Below are 23,386 nucleotides of genomic sequence, written 5' to 3'. Positions count from 1 at the left end.
ATTTTGTTGTGTGGCATAGAATTGAATATTCACGAGTACATGCTCCCAAAGACGTTTCTTCCTACCAAACTCACCTGTACACTTTGTGATGATTGTAGCTTGAAGGTTGGTGACAGAAGTAAAGGGCCTAATGTAGTCTTGGAGCACCACAGCTGACAGGGCGTTTATACCGGAGGACAATGAGCTGCAGAACAATGATAGCAATATAGTTCACCAATATTAGATATATGAGGAGCGTTGGGGTTGTTCACCAGTAATAGATAACGTCATTAGTCCACCAGTAATAGATAACGTCAATAGCTAAATAGTTTACCAGTAGCAAAATAACGTCAATAGTTTACAGTAGGAAAGTAACGTCAATAGTTCACCAGTGGCAAAATAACGTCAGTAGTTCACCAGTAATAAATAACGTCAATAGTTTACCAGTAGCAAAATAATGTCAATAGTTCACCAGTGGCAAAATAACGTCAGTAGTTCACCAGTAGCAAAATAACGTCAGTAGTTCACCAGTAATAAATAACGTCAATAGTTTACCAGTAGCAAAATAATGTCAATAGTTCACCAGTAGCAAAATAACGTCAATAGTTCAACAGTAGTAGACAACGCAAATAGTACACCAGTAGTAGATAACGTCAAAAGTTCACCAGTAGTAGATAACGTCAATAGTTCACCAGTAGTAGACAACGCCAATAGAAGGCCAGTGCTTGGCAAAGTCAATAGTTTTCCAATAAAAGATAACATCAATAGTTCACGCGAGACTGGAATTATATGGAATATATAAATACCATATTTTTGTATTTGAGACTGCCATTGTATTGTATATATGAATATGATATTGCTGTACCTGAGACTGCCTATGTATGGTATTTATAAATATGATATTGCTGTACCTGAGACTGCCTATGTATGGTATTTATAAATATGATATTGCTGTACCTGAGACTGCCTATGTATGGTATTTATAAATATGATATTGCTGTACCTGAGACTGCCTATGTATGGTATTTATAAATATGATATTGCTGTACCTGAAACTGCCTATGTATGGTATTTAAAAATATGATATTACTGTACCTGAGACTGTCTTGATAAAAGATCTCCTTCAGAATCTAATATTTCGAACCTTGGATTTTTGGACAATTACTGCATATATTGATAAATGGAAACTTTTATTTCTTGGTCGTTTATGCAATCTGAACTGTAATAACTTTGCAAAAGATATTTTCTGCGCGTCCATTGCAAGCCCTGTCAATTCAAAGACAATCTGTGGGGAACTTAAATCAACACTTGATAAATACAATCTGGGTCCCTACCTTCGTACGTATACTCAGTACGGTACTTTCCCTCCAAAATTGAAATGGAGAAATCGTGTTAACGAAACTATATGCAAATACGAAGAACAATCATGGCTCACAAATGTATCCAATAACGCAAGCATGTCCCGTTATAAGAGAATTCATACGAAATTAACATGCCATGTACTTTGGCAATTAACTTTTCTTTACCCGGAATATCGACCTGCTTTACAACCCTGTGTGAAAGTCTCATCACGCAGTAAACTTTCGAAAGAGTGCATGCTCTGTAATAGGCATGCTTTCGACTATGAAAGCCACATTATTTTACATTGTGAAGCGCTGATATCAGGAAGAAATGCGTTTTTCTCTTCTCTCATTGACGTACTTGACGTTAAAAAATATGTTGATTTCGAAATGCAAGACGAAACAGATATGTTATCAGTCTTATTTGGGGCTGAAACAAAATTTACTCACAATCTGGATCAACACACCTGGGAAACTATTATTCTTCAATTCGCCTCGTATCTGTACAAACTAAGGCATCTTTTGATATATATCTTCTAGTGAAAATCTTTCATCATTTAGGTATCTGAATTTGATAAACTGTGTGTAATTGTAAATATGTTATGCCTTTTTATTGTGTTAATTGCGTGTAATTGAATATATTTTCATTGTAATCTTCGGAATGACATCTGGAGGAAATAAAGAATCTCTCTCTCTCTCTTTTCTCTCTCTCTCTCTCTCTCTCTCTCTCTCTCTCTCTCTCTCTCTCTCTCTATGCAACGGGTCGGCGTGTGGTTCAACTAGGAGACAATGGGTTGCAGTATATGCAATTTTACTTTATACAGGTAGATATATACATACGCTTTACATACACGAACACTATGGCAGACAATCGATGTACAATAAATGGGTATTAACAATTGGTATAAACATCTTATAAATAACGGCAATCAAGTGTTTCAAGGCACGTATATGTCATGGCTACAGGCTAATTAGCCTTTGGAATTAAATGTTCATTCTGAGAATGGTGTCCCAAATCGGTCGCTACATTGATGTAGCTGAGAATGTGACTGCATGGTATATATAAATATGATATTATTGTACCTGAGACTGCCACTGAAGATACAGGACAGGAATATACCAGGCAGACCCGGCAGGTGCCCCAGGATGTCCATCACGAATAGAGGTAGTAACTGCAATACAATGTCAAGGTAAGATTGCCTGCTTGTCTGCCGGAATGACAACGATAGTTCGTGTATCGCGTGAACCATGCAATAGCTCAATTGACCAAATAGCATATATATTTGGCATGTGAAATCATACAATCGAATCTTAATGAATCACTTTGTTCATCATATCTCTTTGCTAAACCCTCTCTCCACGTGACACTATCACGCGTCTGTGCTGCTGGTGAGGTCATAGAGGGAATGTTTCCCGTCTCACTCTACATAACACTGTACCTCGTCTGTGCTGAGCATGATATTATATGACGAATGATGCTCTCTACATAACTCTGTACCTCGTCTGTGCTGAGCAACATATTTTATGATGAATGATGCTCTCTACATAACACTGTACCTCGTCTGTGCTGAGCATGATATCATATGACGAATGATGCTCTCTACATAACAATGTACCTCGTCTGTGCTGAGCATGATGTTATATGACGAATGATGCTCTCTACATAACAATGTACCTCGTCTGTTCTGAGCATGATGTTATATGACGAATGATGCTCTCGACATCACACTGTACCTCGTCTGTGCTGAGCATTATGTTATATGACGAATGATGCTCTCTATATAACACTGTACTTCGTCTGTGCTGAGCATGATGTTATATGACGAATGATGTTCTCTATATGACACTGTACCTCGTATGTGCTGAGCATGATGTTATAAAACGAATGATGCTCTCTACATAATCCTTTACCTCGTCTGTGCTGAGCATGATATTATATGACGAATGATGCTCTCTATATAACACTGTACCTCGTCTGTGCTGAGCATGATGTTATATGACGAATGATGCTCTCGACATAACACTATACCTCGTCTGTGCTGAGCATGATATTATGTAAAGAATGATGCTCTCGACATAACATTATACCTCGTCTGTGCTGAGCATGATGTTATATGACGAATGATGCTCTTTACATAACACTGTACCTCGTCTGTTCTGAGCATGATATTATGTAAAGAATGATGCTCTCTACATAACACTGTACCTCATCTGTGCTGCTGATGAGGTTATACCGCAGGGGATGACAGTCTTTATAGAAGGCATACATAACAACACCGATGAGGCAGCAGAGACTGACTATAGCAGCAAGCCCCAGGGCGTTAATCCATATTGCACTGAAAACAAGAAACAGAAATGTGCTGGTGATTACGGTAACAACAATGATATAGATGACATGTTCCTAGATAGCATGGAATATTCCTGACACCATGCAACATGTCTGCATAGCAGGCAGAATATATGATTTAGTTTTGACCGTCCCAACATTACACTCCTTAGTCATTCACATCACGTCGTAGCATAGAGTAAACTCCGCATAGTCATTTTCCCTTCATAACATACACCTCATTCGTTAAGCCTGATCATCCACACAAAGCTTACACCACATTCGTTAAGCCTGATCATCCACACAAAGCATACACCACATTCGTTAAGCCTGATCATCCACACAAAGCTTACACCACATTCGTTAAGCCTGATCATCCACACAAAGCTTACACCACATTCGTTAAGCCTGATCATCCACACAAAGCTTACCGCGCATTCGTTAAGCCTGATCATCCACACAAAGCATACACCACATTCGTTAAGTCTGATCATCCACACAAAGCATACACCACATTCGTTAAGCCTGATCATCCACACAAAGCTTACACCACATTCGTTAAGCCTGATCATCCACACAAAGCTTACACCACATTCGTTTAGCCTGATCATCCACACAAAGCTTACGCTACACTCTTTAAGCCTGATCATCCACAGAAAGCATACACCACACTGTTAAAGCCTTATCATCCACACAAAGCATACGCCACACTTTTGAAGCCTTATCATCGACACATAGCATACGCCACACTCTTGAAGCCTTATCATCCACACAAAGCATACGCCACACTCTTGAAGCCTTATGATCCCAATGGATTCAATACTCTCTCCGAACCTTACCATCCATTCATAACACACTGTACACTCCCCGATGTTATTACATCATTCATAACACACTGTACACTCCCCGATGTTATTACATCATTCATAACACACTGCACACTCCCCGATGTTATTACTTCATTCATAACACACTGCACACTCCCCGATGTTATTAATTAACTAATCAACTGATCGAACTATTATAGCATATACTACACTCTTTGTATTACAGTGCACTCTCATTCCGTTTATATGATATAATATATCCTCATGCCATTCATCAACATACATTCATGATAATGACCGACAGACCACCATGCCTCTCATTCATGTGAAGTCACCAGTAAATGTGTTCCTACATCTGGGCCTTCCTGAGCGTGGGACAGGCGAGGAGTCGCTGTATCTGGCACTGGTTGACGGCATAGTAGGACATCCACATCATGCCGCCCCCCACAGCCACGGACCAGAAGGAGTGCCGCGTCGTGGGGTTCACGCTGAAACTGAGGCAAACAGAGGCACATCTGGGTTACACAAAATAACATTTCTCGTGCCAGATAAAAGCATCACCAGACTTATTGACATTTGCTGACAGTCCATGTTACAGCTAAACACAAAATAATATGTTGGACGTTTGCAGACAGTTCTTGCTGCAGCGGAAAACAATAACTAATTTTGACGTTTATAGACAGTCCAAGTTACCGCTAAATACAAAATATTATATTGGACGTTTGCAGACAGTCCATGATGCAGCTAAATACAAAAGAACACATTTGACGATTGCAGACTGTTCTTGTTGCAGCTGACAATGCCATCCTTACTCATCGAAGTAGACCCGGCTGTGTTCACTGGCTATTTCCCACGCATTCTTGAGGCCGTCTGTGACAATAGTGCCTTGGATGAAGGCAGACAACAGCCCGACAAGGATGAGGACGGCCTGGAAGCTGTCTGCCCACAGAACAGCCTTCATCCCACCCTGGGGTAACAGAAACGTCGTAAACATTACACCAACACAAACACAAATTACACCAAGCACACAAAACACAAACACAAAATACTAAACACAAAGACACACAAACAGGCACAAATACACAGGCGCGTCATACACATATCATAAACATTCCACCACACACACAATTCATAAGCATTAGACCTCACACACCAACGCACGCCATAGGCATTACTCCCCACACACAAACAGGAGCATTCATTGAGGAGCACACGTCATTTAAATTACAACACACACAATAATCACTGCGCCACAGAAACACACTCAATGAACCTTGCACACAACAAACACAAACACATTTCCTGAACATTACACCATACACCGAAACAGACGTCATAAGTATCACTCTACACACACAAACACACATCGTAAGTATTACTCTACACACACAAACACACATCATAAGTGTAACGCCACACACATAAACACACATCATAGGCGTTACTCCACACACATACGACAAAAGTATAACACCACACACACAGACAGACGTCATAAGTAATACTCTACATTAACACACACACAGACACACAGACACACAGACACACACACACACAGACACACACACACACACACACACACACACACACACACACACACACACACACACACACACACACACACACACACACACACACACACACACACACACACACACACCCCTATAAGTGTTACTCTCCATTGGCTAACACACGTCAAAAGCATTACTTCACACACAAATACACAGAAGTATAACTCTACACATACAAACACACATCATAAGTATAACTGCACATACACAAGCACACATCATGAGCATTACGCCACACACACAAACACACGTCATAAGCATTACTCCACATGTGTGAGATATGATGGCTATACCAGTGACTTCTTCCAAGTCCAACAAGGTGTTGGCCAAGGCAGAGTTGATGTTTCTAATCTATATTGATGTTTTGACAACTCACCTAGAAACCAACAAAAAGGGTTTTATCATTGGAAGAGAACTTGTATCTACAGTATTGCTGGCAGATGGTGCAACATCAGTAGATTGTACAACACAGGTCTCCAGTTGTCGCTTGACGTAATTCACCAATACGCCTGTCAATGGCGTTTATCATACAATGCGCAGAAAAGCTGTGTCCCCAAATATACAGGCGGTCACAAAGTTGAAAAAGACGTTACATTGAAACTTCGCAGAACTGAACTGCCAGTAAAAGAGAGTACTTTGCACACAGGCCCTCTAAAGGCCACATAGAAAGTGCGCTAAAAGCAAGACGTACCATTGCTTCTCTCAGAGATAGTGGGTTAAAAGCTGGGTTTCTAAATCCACTGACCATTGTTCAAATATGGCGGCGTGTTGTTCTCCCAAGCGCCCTCTATGCTTGGGAACTATGGGCAAACATATCATCAAAATAACTCAAAATAACTAATGAATTAGAACTACTGGAACCCTACTTCGCCAGATCAATACAGAACTTTCCCAAAAGATCCCCATCTGATGTAACTACTCAAACTCTTGGTCTCTGGACAATGGAAGCAGTGATTGATAAGACTAAATCTCGGTAGACTCTGTAGAGGTAAAGCAGATTATTTTGTTAAAACCCTAGTTTACATTAAAATAGGACAGTACGTAAACAACTGTGTCTCAGACACATCTGTTGTCCATGATCTGCTAGGCATTGCTAAAAGAACAAGCTCTTCCATTTCATAGAAACGTATCTCACTGAGGGCATTTCCCACAAAAGACAACATGGAAAAGAATCGTTAATAACACGGTAGCTCGATTTGAAAGACAGAAATGGATAGAAAAGGTGTCTACTCGCCAAGAACTGAAACGTTTTCATATGATACATGAAAGACTAGCTCCACGCAGATTATGGAATATGTGTGACATTTACAACACGAATAGCAGGCCAATATATGCCCTAGTTAAACTAGGTGTTTTACCTATAACAACTGGTATATGTATGATGTGTGTAGCAGGCCAATGTATGCCCTAGTTAAACTAGGTGTTTTACCCATAACAACTGGTGTATGTATGATGTGGGTAGCAGGCCAATATATGCCCTAGTTAAACTAGGTGTTTTACCCATAACAACTGGTATATGTATGATATGTGTAGCAGGCCAATATATGCCCTAGTTAAACTAGGTGTTTTACCCATAACAACTGGTGTATGTATGATATGTGTAGCAGGCCAATATATGCCCTAGTTAAACTAGGTATTTTACCTATAACAACTGGTATATGTATGATGTGTGTAGCAGGCCAATATATACCCTAGTTAAACTAGGTATTTTACCCATAACAACTGGTGTATGTATGATGTGTGTAGCAGGCCAATATATACCCTAGTTAAACTAGGTATTTTACCCATAACAACTGGTGTATGTATGATGTGTGTAGCAGGCCAATATATGCCCTAGTTAAATTAAGTATTTTACCTATAACAACTGGTGTATGTATGATGTGTGGAGCAGGCGTACATATGCCCTAGTTAAACTAGGTATTTTACCCATAACAACTGGTGTATGTATGATGTGTGTAGCAGGCCAATATATGCCCTAGTTAAACTAGGTATTTTACCTATAACAACTGGTGTATGTATGATGTGTGTAGCAGGCAAATATATGCCCTAGTTAAACTAGGTATTTTACCCATAACAACTGGTAAATGTATGATGTGTGTAGCAGGCCAATATATGCCCTAGTTAAATTAAGTATTTTACCTATAACAACTGGTGTATGTATGATGTGTGGAGCAGGCGTACATATGCCCTAGTTAAACTAGGTATTTTACCTATAACAACTGGTGTATGTATGATGTGTGTAGCAGGCAATATATGCCCTAGTTAAATTAAGTATTTTACCTATAACAACTGGTGTATGTATGATGTGTGGAGCAGGCGTACATATGCCCTAGTTAAACTAGGTATTTTACCCATAACAACTGGTATATGTATGATGCGTGGAGAAGAATGTAACGATGTTGTACTGCACCATTAACGATCATTCCAAGTCATGGACTTTCATTACTTTCTTTCCTTGAAGTAACGTTCGTATCCCCACTTGAATACAGCACTTTGTGAACTGCCCCATGTATAAGGTAGTGCCAAAGCATTTGCAGACATGTTGTTTTACAGAAGCACTGGAATTCCTTCTTTACAGTATTGTGCATGTTTTGCAATAGGTTAAACACTTTCAGTACCTGGCCGTTCTAGGACGCACATCTAGGAAGTTTTTAACTCAAGTCATCATAGTAGTCAACATAGTAGGGATAATTTATGGATAACTTCTTTATTTACTGTAAAGGCGACGTTTCCGTATAAATCCTTATTCAGCCTTGCTGGACAACGGTATAAGGTTCTATACTGAAACGCCGCCTTTACAGTAAATAAAGAAGTTGTTATACATAAATATATGTCTACATTGTCATTCGTCAACTTCTAAGTAATGCCTATCAAATAATTCATCAAGTCAAGCAGTTGAAGTTGCGACAAACTGCATAGGACCTGCTCAGGTCATAGTCGGAACGTCTTAGTCATGCGAGAATCGTACTCGAGTTGCAATGTCGATGCTGGTCCGTGTATGAAGTTCTCACATCGACGCTGCAGACTGCCGGTACGTTCATCACAGAAGGTGGTTGACATGACTGCCATGCGCCGACCTCGCTGCGTCCTCACCCTCCCGTTAAGGTTTGATCGCAGAACCATGCCGATTGTGTTACTGTACCTGACGGCCTCTTCCTGACAGGGTACTCACCATCGATGTGAACAGAGTGTCTAATCCTGGTAGGGTACTCACCATCGATGTGAACAGAGTGATTAATCTTGGTTGGTTTCTAACCATCGCTGTGAACAGAGTGATTAATCTTGGTTGGGTTCTAACCATCGATGTAAACAGAGTGATTAATCCTGGGAGGATACTCATCATCAATGGTAGCGGAATGACCAGTCACGACAGAGTACTCACCGTTGATTTGAACAGAGTGACCAATCATGGTTTGGGGCTAACCATCAACACTTACAGGATGACCAGTGCTTGCAAGATACTCACCATTGACGTGTACAGAGTGACCAGACCGCCAACTGTCAGGATGGACACCCAAAGCTCCATGCCGGTCACTGCAATAGGAGTGTTGTACTAAGTAGACATTTGCAAAGTTGTCACATACAAATCACAAAGTTGACAAATATAAAAATACAATGTAGGTAGAAACAGTATACCATTTGCTCCGAAACACAATAGCACTTGATACAATACACAATGCCAAGTAATAATATACCCAATATTACATGGTGTCAAACAGTGCACCATCTGGTCAGATACCAATACCACGTGATCAGATACAGTACGCCCACTGGGCAGATACCAATACCACGTGATCAGATACAGTACGCCCACTGGGCAGATACCAATACCACGTGATCAGATACAGTACGCCCAATGGGCAATTACCAATACCACGTGATCAGGGACAGTATGATATTTGGTCTGATCCTAATACCATGTGGTCAGATAGAGAATACCACGTCGTCAGATCAGTATACCATCTGATCAGATTACTAAGACTAATACAGAAAGGTATGTTGTTAGGTACAAAAAAAATATGTGTTAGATACGGAAAACCAAGTTGCGAGATTGAGAATACAATATGGTGGGACAATACCGTATTGTTAAATAAAGATTACTATGGCGTTAGGTGCAGAATGTCATGTTATTAGGAGGGGCGTCAAATGTTTTGTAATTTGGGCATTTGTGTTTACACAAACAATGTCAACTTGTGGCAGGGATGACACTTGTCATAACCTCAGGTTCTCACGTGTCATAACAAGTTCCAGGCACAACAGTAAGTTAGATGTGATGGCTTCATTCACCTAAGGGTGGTCAGAATCATGGATTCTCTCAAACATGAACAACGCGCTGTAATAAAGTTCCTACAAAGGAGGGATGCAAAGCAAACTGAATCCATGATCGCATGTCTAAAGTGATAGGTAAGGATGCTCCTGACTATTCCACAGTTTGCCGTTGGTCTTTACAGTATAAAAGGGGTAGGGAGTCAATAGACGATGACCCAAGGTCAGGTAGGCCTTCAGATGCCACCCAACCGCAAACCATTGATGCTACAGAAAAAGTAATTTTGTCTGACCGACGAGCGAAAGTATCTGAACTTTCTAGGGAATTCCAAAAATCAGTTGGAACTGTTGGAACCATTATTCATGAGCATCTTGGTATGTCTAAGGTATCTGCAAGATGGGTACCTAGCCAGAAACCTCAGAGCTCAAGATCGCCATCAGAGAACTGAAAGTTGTCGAGAACTCCTGGATCTCTTTACTGCTAATGAAGCCTGATTTCTTTCTCGTCTAGTGACAGGTGATGATCTCGTCTAGTGAGAGGTGATGATCTCGTCTAGTGACAGGTGATGAAAGGTGGATCCACCACTGGGAACCAGAAACTAAATTGGAATCCATGCAATGGAGGCACCCAAATTCTCAGCCTCCGAGGAAGTTTCGCACTCAACCATTGGCTGGCAAGGTAATGGCTACCATATTTTGGGATGCAAGAGGCATATTACTGATTGATTACATGCCACCCAAAACTACAATCAATGGACAGTATTATGCTAATGTAATGAAAGAATTACGAAAATCTATTCGCCAGAAACGCCGTGGGGTGTTAATACGTGGTATTCTACTTTTGCATGACAACGCTCCGGTTCACAAGTCGAGAATTGCACAGGCAGCCATATGTGAATGCGGATTCGAACAGTAAAATCACCCATCTTACAGCCCAGACTTAGCCCCCAGTGAATATTTCCTTTTCCGACAAAAGAAATCTGCCCTACGTGGAAGACGCTTCAAGGATGACGAGGACATAAAGGCTGCCACAGAGGCGTGGTTAGAGGGCCAATTTGCGGATTTCTATAAAAGTGGTATTAAAGCTTGAAGGACAAATGGAATAAGTGTAATGAGGTGAATGGAGATTATAATGAAAAATAAAAGTGCAAAAGATATTCTGCAACTTAGTCCTATAGTGAACCTTATTGAACGCCCCTCGTAGATACAGAATACATTGGTATGAGATACAGAATAGCATGTTGTTTCATACAGAATACTTTGGTGTTAGGTACGTAATACCACGTGGCAGATGCATAAGACCCCAAGGTATACACACAGTAGCATGTGTTCAGATGTACAATTCATGTGGTAGATATAAGAGGAAATATTATGTGTTGATTTTCTCTTTTGTTTTGACTGTGTTGCAAGGCGTGACAGCCTTTGAGCCCTCTTTCAGAGGGAGTACTGTTATGCAACAGATTGCCACACGTTACCTGATTTCAGAGCTAAAGACGGCGCGTAGAGCACAAATGAGAGGTAGACAATCTGAAATGGAGTAAAATCATGATTATTACGGTTACTCGTCGTCTGCGATATTTCATGGGTAGCAATGTAAAACAATTCACAATACATGTACCATGAATACCCTGTACCACAATTTTATTGACAAGACATTTATACATATATATATATATATATATATATATATATATATATATATATATATATATATATATATATATATATGCTGTACCTGCTGAGATAAATAACGAAGTAAAGAAAAAAACCAAACTGTTTGAAATAACCAGACGTCACAATGGTCTGCAAAGCATTGTGATGCAAGTTCAACAATTGACAATACATTACTATACCCACTGTTTGAAATAACCAGTTGAGAGACGCTAGCATCGTGACAGCTCTCCCAAATCTCATCTCAAGGTACTGGAAACAAGATTTCAGACATGAAATGGAATGTGCATGATGTTTTATAACATCTAGGCAGGCCAAGGAATGTATTGTTACCGAATAACATATAAAGAATACTACACTCATTCTCGTTAGATACCATTTTTACGAAACGAGTGGACTTCCTATGGTATCTGATCGAGCGAAAGCGTTTCGTAAAAATGGTATCTAACGAAAATTAGTGTGGTATTTTATTTATTTCCCATGTCAAAATATGCATTGAAGTGTAAATACCTTAAAAATTTTCTTTCGTTGACAGATTAAACTGAAACCGGTTGCAAATCTGGTTGCGCATGAATATTGATATATGCCCAAATGTGGGCTTTATTGATATTTCTATGCATACGCATTAACAACATGTTCCTGCTGTTGTGTGTGTTCTGTTATTGTTCGCATTTGGGATGTTCTGGGCCACAAAATTAGAAGTCACACACTTCCACGGAGTTTTTAAATGATTTGTATCGGAACTTTTCACTTTGAGTGATCTGGTTGTGCAGTCGTGTATGTTTATTCATGAACAAACATCTCACGAAACAATGCCACAAAATACGCTTCGAAGGGGGCACAACCAGAGCATCCAACGTAAGTCAAGATATATACCGAACAGCATTGAAAACGCTCCACCATGAAAATGGATGTATTTTTATCCGGGCTTAAATATAAAAGTGAATGAGTAATATACGACGTTCTGGACGAAGAATGAAGAAGAACAGCTGGTCAAAACACATTCCTAAACTTTTTGTGTGAGCGAAATCGCCAAAACGCAATAAATTGCGTGCACATCATGGAAAACGTGTTTTGTTTCACGGGAAGCATGCAGAATAGGGCTATAAAAGACAGACTTTTAAAAGCCACATCACTTGTTACTGCAGACGTAAAGGATACTGACAAATGCAAAGATTAACAGCAGAGGAACGTGAACGTGCCCTGGGCATGCTTCAAGGTGGTACGTCAAGGGAGTGCCATGGTGTGGGGCGGCATCAGTCATAACCATCGAACAGAGCTCCATGTTTGTCGCTGAAGAGTTAATGCCCTTTACTACTGGAAAAACATATTGCCAATCACGTCATCCCATTCTTTCATCAGCACCAGGATATTCACACCTTCCAGCAAGATCATGCAAGAGCGCACTCAGCACGTGTATCAAACAATAATGTGCCTCTGCTTTCATGGCCAGCCATGTCACCCGATCTATCGCCAATTGAACATCTATGGGATTACCTGGGTCAACGCCTCTCACGTCGTCCGCAAGTACAGAACCTGAGAGAACTTGAAGATACACTACGTCAAGAGTGGAATGCCCCAGAACACTATTCGCAGACTTATTCGATCAATGAAAAGACGTTGCATGGCCTGTGTTACCGTCAATGGCGGACATACCTGATATTGACTTTTCATTTTAACCCTATGTGTCTTCCTTATACTGATGACGTAATTGTAATTACTGTGTGGTATTCCTGTTTCCTTTGTCGTCTTTCTTAATAATCCGTCTATGTCTGTTCTAATTCAAAATCGGTCATTGCTCAAGTTGTTTTTGTAATATTTCAAGATTTATTGCTGGTGCGTTTTCAATGCTGTTCAGTATATATCCAGATAGTTAAAACTGACCTCATTTCACCACGCTTATCCTTTTATGTTAAATTAAATTGAAAGTCGAGAAAGTGGTTTGGTGCGTCACGCTCATAGGGACCCTCGATCGATGGGTAGTAGTACATGGACTCGATTATATGATGTCTGTACTAGCTCTGTGCATAACTAATACATGATGCAAAGCGAAGTTGATGCATGTGACTTTCTTGTTTGGTTTAGTAAAGTGCGTGTAAATGTCTCTCACTTTCATGAGATTGCTTCAGTTCTGCATTGTAGTTGCAAATAGAATGACGATAAGTCGAGGGCATACTTGTACGACACACATGTGACGTACGGATTTAGTATCTTACCACCTGTATCTTCACCACGTGGGTAATAAATAACTTTACGTATCTTACAATTAGACAGCCGATTATTCGTGAAAAAACATTCTCGTATAACTTATCAGAATGACTACATCACTGATCTTACCTCATACACACTAGTAATGCCCATATTGTAGAACACAGGGTTAAAGAGATAAGCTGCTCCCGCCACTGCCAGAACCATGCCTAGAGCCAGCCACCAGAACATCGTGTTGTAGTTGTAGATCTCGGCGGGCATCCCTAGCAAGGTCAAGGCCGAGAGGAACGTCACAATCAAGGACAAGGACACCGGAAGTATGCCCATACTTCTTCCGGCAACCAGGAAGTCTGATGGGTCTTGTCTATGTCTGCTCTGAATAGCATAATATATTCCAATAAAGAGCGCGACAGAGAGTGTAGAGCCAAACACAACAAAGTCCACCACTCCCAGAGTCTTCGTCACTCCAGTCTGGATGCTGTAGGACGTCTCCATGTTTGATGGCTCACCAAGACTTGCTTTCAATGCCTTCTTTTGATGCCTCCCATAGACACACAAACTAAAACTTCTTGCGATGCCTCCTCTTGACTGTATCAACAAGTGAGACCTTAACGCCAACTGTTGATAGCTCCCTTCGACTTTACAAACCACGAACTATTCAAGGCCCTCAGGTGATAGCTTCAGTAGATATAACATACAATCAATGCTTCACGTCCCTCCTTTCAGGGATCCCTTGGATCACATGTTTCCCGATTCTGAAATGATAAAGGAAAATGTGGCGTTTTCAAACATAAGGCCGAACGCAGCATACAATGAAGGATGGTTATCGCTACAGAATATACTGGACAGACCAGTCATTCATACTGTGAGCAGCAGAGTACGATGACACGCAATCAACCAGCCACTGACCACTCGATCCAATAAAAAGTTGAAAAAGATTGTTTGCCACAGCAGCATGTTTGGTGGGTATCTAATCTAACACCACAGGGCATGTTGATATCTCCATCCTCATCCCAACACTAGCAAGCCCTGGGTGGTAAAGGTGTGTTAGGTCTGCCACTTAGTCATGTTTTTAGTGTCTAGAGCTGCCACTTTGTCCACGGTGTGTTTGCATTACTTAATCATGCCTTCCACATCTTCAGGCTGCTATTAGACACGTTTTCCTCTGTTTAGCCCGCCACTTAGTCATGTTTTCGTCTGTTTAGCCTACCACTTAGTCATGTTTCCGTGTGTTTATCCTGCCACTTAATCATGTTTCCGTGTGTTTATTCTGCTACTTAGTCATGTTTCCGTGTGTTTATCCTGCCACTTAGTCATGTTTTCGTCTGTTTAGCCTACCACTTAGTCATGTTTCCGTGTGTTTATCCTGCCACTAAGTTATGTTTCTGTGTGTTTATCCTGCCACTTAGTCATGTTTCCGTGTGTTTAACCTGCCACTTAGTCATGTTTTCGTCTGTTTAGCCTACCACTTAGTCATGTTTCCGCGTCTGTTTAGCCTACCACTTAGTCATGTTCCGTGTGTTTATCCTGCCACTTAGTCATGTTTCTGTGTGTTTATCCTGCCACTTAGTCATGTTTCCGCGCGTCTTAACACCTGCCACATAGACATGTTTCTGCATGTGTTTATCCTGCCACTTAGTCATGTTTCCGTGTGTTTAGCCTGCCACTTAGTCATGTTTTCGTCTGTTTAGCCTGCCACTTAGACATGTTTACGTGTGTTTATCCCGCAACTTAGTCATGTTTCCGTGTGTTTATCCTGCCACTTAGTCATGTTTCCGTGTGTTTAGCCTGCCACTTAGTCATTTTTTCGTCTGTTTAGCCTACCACTTAGTCATGTTTCCGTGTGTTTATCCTGCCACTTAGTTATGTTTCCGTGTGTTTATCCTGCCACTTAGTCATGTTTCCGTGTGTTTAGCCTGCCACTTAGTCATGTTTTCGTCTGTTTAGCCTACCACTTAGTCATGTTTCCGTGTGTTTATCCTGCCACTTAGTCATGTTTCTGTGTGTTTATCCTGCCACTTAGTCATGTTTCCGCGCGTCTTAACACCTGCCACATAGACATGTTTCTGCATGTGTTTATCCTGCCACTTAGTCATGTTTCCGTGTGTTTATCCTGCCACTTAGTCATGTTTCCGTGTGTTTAGCCTGCCACTTAGTCATGTTTCTGCGTGTGTTTAGCCTGCCACTTAGTCATGTTTCCGTGTGTTTAGCCTGCCACTTAGTCATTTTTCCGTGTGTTTATCCTGCCACTTAGTCATGTTTCCGTGTGTTTATCCTGCCACTTGATCATGTTTCCGTGTGTTTATCCTGCCACTTAGTCATTTTTCCGTGTGTTTAGCCTACCACTTAGTCATGTTTCCGCGTCTGTTTATCCTGCCACTTAGTCATGTTTCCGCGTCTGTTTATCCTGCCACTTAGTCATGTTTCCGTGTGTTTAGCCTGCCACTTAGTCATGTTTCCGTGTGTTTATCCTGCCACTTAGTCATGTTTCTGTGTGTTTATCCTGCCACTTAGTCATGTTTCCGCGCGTCTTAACACCTGCCACATAGACATGTTTCTGCATGTGTTTATCCTGCCACTTAGTCATGTTTCCGTGTGTTTAGCCTGCCACTTAGTCATGTTTTCGTCTGTTTAGCCTGCCACTTAGACATGTTTACGTGTGTTTATCCCGCAACTTAGTCATGTTTCCGTGTGTTTATCCTGCCACTTAGTCATGTTTCCGTGTGTTTAGCCTGCCACTTAGTCATTTTTTCGTCTGTTTAGCCTACCACTTAGTCATGTTTCCGTGTGTTTATCCTGCCACTTAGTTATGTTTCCGTGTGTTTATCCTGCCACTTAGTCATGTTTCCGTGTGTTTAGCCTGCCACTTAGTCATGTTTTCGTCTGTTTAGCCTACCACTTAGTCATGTTTCCGTGTGTTTATCCTGCCACTTAGTCATGTTTCTGTGTGTTTATCCTGCCACTTAGTCATGTTTCCGCGCGTCTTAACACCTGCCACATAGACATGTTTCTGCATGTGTTTATCCTGCCACTTAGTCATGTTTCCGTGTGTTTATCCTGCCACTTAGTCATGTTTCCGTGTGTTTAGCCTGCCACTTAGTCATGTTTCTGCGTGTGTTTAGCCTGCCACTTAGTCATGTTTACGTGTGTTTAGCCTGCCACTTAGTCATTTTTCCGTGTGTTTATCCTGCCACTTAGTCATGTTTCCGTGTGTTTATCCTGCCACTTGATCATGTTTCCGTGTGTTTATCCTGCCACTTAGTCATTTTTCCGTGTGTTTAGCCTACCACTTAGTCATGTTTCCGCGTCTGTTTATCCTGCCACTTAGTCATGTTTCCGCGTCTGTTTATCCTGCCACTTAGTCATGTTTCCGTGTGTTTAGCCTGCCACTTAGTCATGTTTCCGTGTGTTTATCCTGCCACTTAGTCATGTTTCCGTGTGTTTAGCCTGCCACTTAGTCATGTTTCCGTGTGTTTAGCCTGCCACTTAGTCATGTTTCCGTGTGTTTAGCCTACCACTTAGTCATGTTTCCGTCTGTTTATCCTGCCACTTAGTCATGTTTCCGTGTGTTTAGCCTGCCACTTAATCATGTTTCCGTGTGTTTATCCTGCCACTTAGTCATGTTTCCGTGTGTTTAGCCTGCCACTTAGTCATGTTTCCGTGTGTTTATCCTGCCACTTAGTCATGTTTCCGTGTGTTTAGCCTGCCACTTAGTCATGTTTCCGTGTGTTTATCCTGCCACTTAGTCATGTTTCCGTGTGTTAAGCCTGCCACTTAAAGTAATCATGGAAAAGAAAAAAAACTGTTTTGCTGGATTTAATAATCGACTCTAATCATTACGTAGATGTAAATACGAAATAACAAAACAACTAGAAAAGTACTAGTCTGGATTTGCTAGTTTGATCTCAGTGCTCAATACAAAACGTACTTTACAGGAGGTAATTTGTAGGCACTTTCATCATTCAAAAATAAAACTAAGTCCAACAGGCTATAGGCATTATGCAAATTAGCCTGGAAAAAAAGTTATCAAAACAACAATAAAAATAACAGCTATGTTTATGTACATAATAATAATTACATGTAAGTTGTTGTTTGAGAAGGGAATATGTTACTTTTACGTTCTGATATTTTGACGATGATTCACTATTCCACAATGCCACTCACAAATCACTAACCACTGACAAATCACATGCACGTTGGTTTCAAGCACCTGTTTTCACCTGTCGTCAAGGTGTCATAGGGCATGGACATTCACCTTGATCTACTAACACCTGGTTATGCTCAGTTTCACTATAGTCTGTTTTATTCATATTTTTACACACTTTTCACTAAGACATGTTTCCGCGTGTATTTAGACCTGCCACTTAGACATGTTTCCGCGTGTGTTTAGACCTGGCACATAGACATGTTTCCGCGTGTTTGGCCTGCCACTTAATCATGTTTCCGCGTGTGTTTGGCCTGCCATTTAGACATGTTTCCGCGTATCTTTAGACCTGCCACATAGACATGTTTTCACGTCTCTAGACCTGCCACTCAGACATGTTTCCGCGTGTCTTTAGACCTGCCACATAGACATGTTTACGCGCCTGTTTAGCCTACCACTAAGTCATGTTTCCGCGTGTGTTTATCCTGCCACTTCGACATGTTTACGTGTGTTTAACCTGCCACCTAGACATATTTCCATGTATTTGGCCTGCTACTTCGGCATGTTTCCATGTGTTTAGCCTGCCACTTAGTCATGTTTCTGCGCGTGTTTGGCCTGCCATTTAGTCTTGTTTCCGCGTGCCTTTAGCCTGCCACCTAGACATGTTTCCAGGTGTGTTTGGCCTGCCATTTAGACATGTTTCCGCGTGTTTGGCCTGCCACTTAGTCATGTTTCCGCGTGGATTTAGCCTGCAACTTAGATATGTTTCCGCGTGTCTTTAGACCTGCCACATAGACATGTTTCCGCGTCTGTTTAGCCTACCACTTACACATGTTTCCGCGTCTGTTTAGCCTGCCACTTGAACATTTTTCTGTGTGTCTTTAGGCCTGCCAATGAGACATGTTTCCTTGTGTTTATCCTGCCACTTAGTCATGTTTCCGCGTGTCTTTAGCCTGCCACTTAGTCATGTTTTTTGGTGTAACAAATGTTATATTTCGGACAACATATTCATTGTAAAGTAGAGATTCGAGTACTTTTTCGAGTTGAATCCCATCCGAGATTTGAGGTGGTGAGTTGAGGTGAAATTGGGTTTAACGTCGCGTCCAAGATTATTTCACTGATGCAACAACGCGCATGCACATGTGTATGTGTGGCTGCTTGTACTAGTCCCTTCTAATGCCGATTTATAGAGCTACCACACTGAGATGCCATGCCAGAGCCACGCTCTAACACTAGACAACGGACGCGGGATTTGAACTAGCACTCACACAGTAAGGTACCTAATCGCCAGCACACACAGCCACTCTTATAAAAAATGACAACTGGTAGTCTCTAGATCACGTACTTTGTGTACCCCCGACAAATGTAAATTGGCCCGGCTCCCGTAGCCAAAAACTATGAACACACTATGCCATTCAGAAAGTGGTTAAATATAACAAATGTTATATTTGGGATAACACAAAGTACGTGATCTATCAGGTGCCACCATGGTATGGAAGGTGTATGGGGTATTTGGAAGGTGGATGGCATATTTTACTAATGTGATGTGTGTACCACAGTATGTAAAAACATATTATGTATGGTTGGCATTTTTTAGAAGCTGGTAAGTAACAGTATGGACAACAGCTGATAGATATAGGTAGAATGAAGAAGTTGTAAAAAACTATCATGTCTCCATTATCTTGTACCAAAGAAGGCCACTAGAGGTTCTCAATGTACAAAACGTCTTTTCGTTGGCGGTTCAGTGAGATGCTAAAAATTCAGTGGGCGATGACTTCAAAGTACAAAACAGTTTAAGTGGATTACCTTCCAGCTTGCCGCCGCCGCTAAAGAGACCCGCTGTAAGACCGTCAGTGGTCGCCACCCCTGGGGCGCGTGTATATATACCAAGTGTCAACCACGCCGCCCATTGGTTCGCGATGACAGTCAGTAGGCAATCAACATGAAACAGTTTCGTCATCAGCGTCGTATTGCGGCTAGTTACAATGGAGATGGACATGTTATGTTATGGCCTGGTTGGCATGTAGGGCAACTGGACGGCCTCTGAAAGTCATATGTCGCCACATGTGCATCTCTTGTTCTCCGTATTGCTATCGGGTGGGTACTTAATGGCAATAAAAATGTAATAATAGACGGATGTAAAACAAGAGTTGAATGTAATGTATAGTTTGCAGCCATTGTACTCCACATGAGCGCCCCCATAGTGTGTGTACCCTCCAATATAACACGTTACTGTAATTGCCTCAGAAATATTTATTGAAAGACAAACACATTGATGCAATTTCCAGATGACTAACCAATACTACAATATAAAATTAGTGCTTTCGTGTCGACTGCCGAATGATTTCATTAAATGCAGGAAATGAGATGCACTTACATTGTTGTCATTGTATGTGTAGGTGTGTGTAGACATATGTTGTGTAGGTGGGTATAGACATATGTTGTATAGGTGTTTGCAGACACATGTTGTGTAGGTGGGTATAGACATATGTTGTATAGGTGTGTGTAGACATATGTGGTGTAGGTGTGTGTAGACATATGTTGTGTAGGTATGTGTAGACATATGTTGTGTAGGTGTGTGTAGACACATGTTGTGTAGGTGTATGTAGACATATGTTGTGTAGGTGTGTGTAGACACATGTTGTGTAGGTGTGTGTAGACATATGTTGTGTAGGTGTATGTTGACACATGTTGTGTAGGTGTGTGTAGACACATGTTGTAAAGGTGTGTGTAGACATATGTTGTGTAGGTGTGTGTAGACACATTTTGTGTAGGTGTATGTAGACATATGTTGTGTAGGTGTATGTTGACACATGTTGTGTAGGTGTGTGTAGACATATGTTGTGTAGATGTGTGTAGACACATGTTGTGTAGGTGTGTATAGCCACATGTTGTGTAGGTGTGTGTAGCCACATTTTGTGTAGGTGTGTGTAGACACATGTTGTGAAGGTGTGTGTAGCCACATGTTGTGTAGGTGTGTGTAGACACATGTTGTGTAGGTGTGTGTAGACATATGTTGTGTAGGTATGTGTAGACACATGTGGTGTAGGTGTGTGTAGACACATGTTGTGAAGGTGTGTGTAGACACATGTTGTGTAGGTATGTGTAGCCAGATGTTGTGTAGGTGTGTGTAGACACATGTTGTGTAGGTGTATGTTGACACATGTTGTGTAGGTGTGTGTAGCCACATGTTGTGTAGGTGTGTGTAGACACATGTTGTGTAGGTGTATGTTGACACATGTTGTGTAGGTGTGTGTAGACACATGTGTTGTAGGTGTATGTTGACACATGTTGTGTAGGTGTGTGTAGACACATATTGTGTAGGTGTATGAAGACACATGTTGTGTAGGTGTGTGTAGCCACATGTTGTGTAGGTGTATGAAGACACATGTTGTGTAGGTGTGTGTAGACACATGTTGTGTAGGTGTGTGTAGACACATGTTGTGTATACGTAGGTGTGTGTAGCCACATGTTGTGTAGGTGTGTGTAGCCACATGTTGTGTAGGTGTGTGTAGACACATGTTGTGTAGGTGTATGAAGACACATGTTGTGTAGGTGTGTGTAGCCACATGTTGTGTAGGTGTGTGTAGACACATGTTGTGTAGGTGTGTGTAGACACATGTTGTGTAGGTGTATGAAGACACATGTTGTGTAGGTGTGTGTAGCCACATGTTGTGTAGGTGTGTGTAGACACATGTTGTGTAGGTGTGTGTAGACACATGTTGTGTAGGTGTATGAAGACACATGTTGTGTAGGTGTATGTAAACACCTGGTGCATGGTGTGTTCTAAGGGGTGACAAAGGGATCAGATGGTCAGGCTCGCTGACTTGGTTGATGCATGTCATCGTATCCCATTGCGTAGATCGATGCTCCTTATTTCAATCACTGGATTGTCTTGTGCAAACCCGAATATTTACACAATAACTTGTATTTAACGGATATTTGGCGACATTTAAACATTTTGCTTGTAAATGTGTATGGACATTTAAACTGAAACACATACATAAACCAGCCAGTATACATGTTCACCACACATATATACAAACACAGTCAAAGGTACTTATCTAATATACATATGAATTTGGCAATAATCATGAGTTTTTGTTACATTCTGGTTTTCACTGTTTTCTATTTAATGATATGAGGAAACTGCATATATTTACTTGAGATAAATTTGGATAGATCTGGATTCACTTCCCATTTAAACAGATGGTGGAAATTATCAGCTATAGCTGGCGACATATACCCAGGTACATGTCCTAAAAAGTCTACCTATACCAAGCCAACGAACAACTTCGGCAGGTAGATTACGTTTACAGTTTCTATGAGAACAGGATGATATATTTGTTTATCTAGGGGATGAAAGTTTTCAAATGACGAAAGATCTTTTAAATATATATAATAATACCCTTTGAACTTCTCTCGACGTCTGATCTCCAATTTTGATAAAACTGATCATTTAAAGCCTTTTCTATCTGAGCAATTAGCCACTGTCTTGAAACGCTTTGGGCGTCATAAAATCCCTAGGCCAGACCATAGTAATTAAGTATTTGCCTCACTCTTCTTATCCAGGCATTTTTTTTATTATTACATTAAAATAGACAATGAGCAAACTTATAGATAAGTTGCGATAACTTCAGTGCAGTTGACGAAGTATATGCCTGAAACTAACAACCCGTTTTATTGCATAAATCGATAAACATATTCTACGTAGTTCTCCATAAAGCATAAAATTTGGGGTTGCATTTCTAAGACCACAGGCAAGTTTAGGGATTTTAAATGGATCTTTTCAATTATGTTGATATTTCGTACGCCGAGATTTCACAGCCATAAAATGATATTAGTAATATCATTTCATCAAAAGCCTTTCGTAAAAATTTCAAAGGAATATTATAATTTCTAGATTGATTGAGAAGATTGTTTGAGAACATGGCTTTAGATGCACTCTCTGATAAACATTTTTGTTGACTTGAAATTTCTGTTTCTACTGAATGTACACATAAGTACGTATTATTGTCTACGATATCAATTTATGTATATAAATGTTAATAAAT

General features: G+C 40.8%; 1 protein-coding gene across 1 annotated transcript in view; it reads right to left on the bottom strand.

The window, feature by feature from the left end:
* Positions 1–23,386, bottom strand: part of LOC139474095 (sodium-dependent multivitamin transporter-like) — a 39,832-nt gene that overhangs the window by 6,760 nt on the left and 9,686 nt on the right. The window contains exons 2-10 of the mRNA XM_071256961.1: positions 14,318–14,943; positions 12,167–12,232; positions 11,785–11,836; positions 9,510–9,577; positions 5,285–5,439; positions 4,826–4,966; positions 3,526–3,655; positions 2,403–2,491; positions 75–184 (exon numbers count right to left, since the gene is read on the bottom strand). Of these exons, the coding sequence (XP_071113062.1) occupies positions 75–184; positions 2,403–2,491; positions 3,526–3,655; positions 4,826–4,966; positions 5,285–5,439; positions 9,510–9,577; positions 11,785–11,836; positions 12,167–12,232; positions 14,318–14,683 (1,177 nt within the window). The 5' untranslated portion in view covers positions 14,684–14,943. The remainder of the gene's footprint in view (positions 1–74; positions 185–2,402; positions 2,492–3,525; positions 3,656–4,825; positions 4,967–5,284; positions 5,440–9,509; positions 9,578–11,784; positions 11,837–12,166; positions 12,233–14,317; positions 14,944–23,386) is intronic.

This window comes from Haliotis cracherodii, unplaced genomic scaffold (genome assembly GCF_022045235.1).
Source record: "Haliotis cracherodii isolate W230 unplaced genomic scaffold, xgHalCrac1.p SCAF_3, whole genome shotgun sequence".
NCBI classification, from domain to species: Eukaryota; Metazoa; Mollusca; class Gastropoda; order Lepetellida; family Haliotidae; genus Haliotis; species Haliotis cracherodii.
Note: the sequence above shows the minus strand (reverse complement) of the source record. Positions and strands in the feature narration are given on the sequence as shown.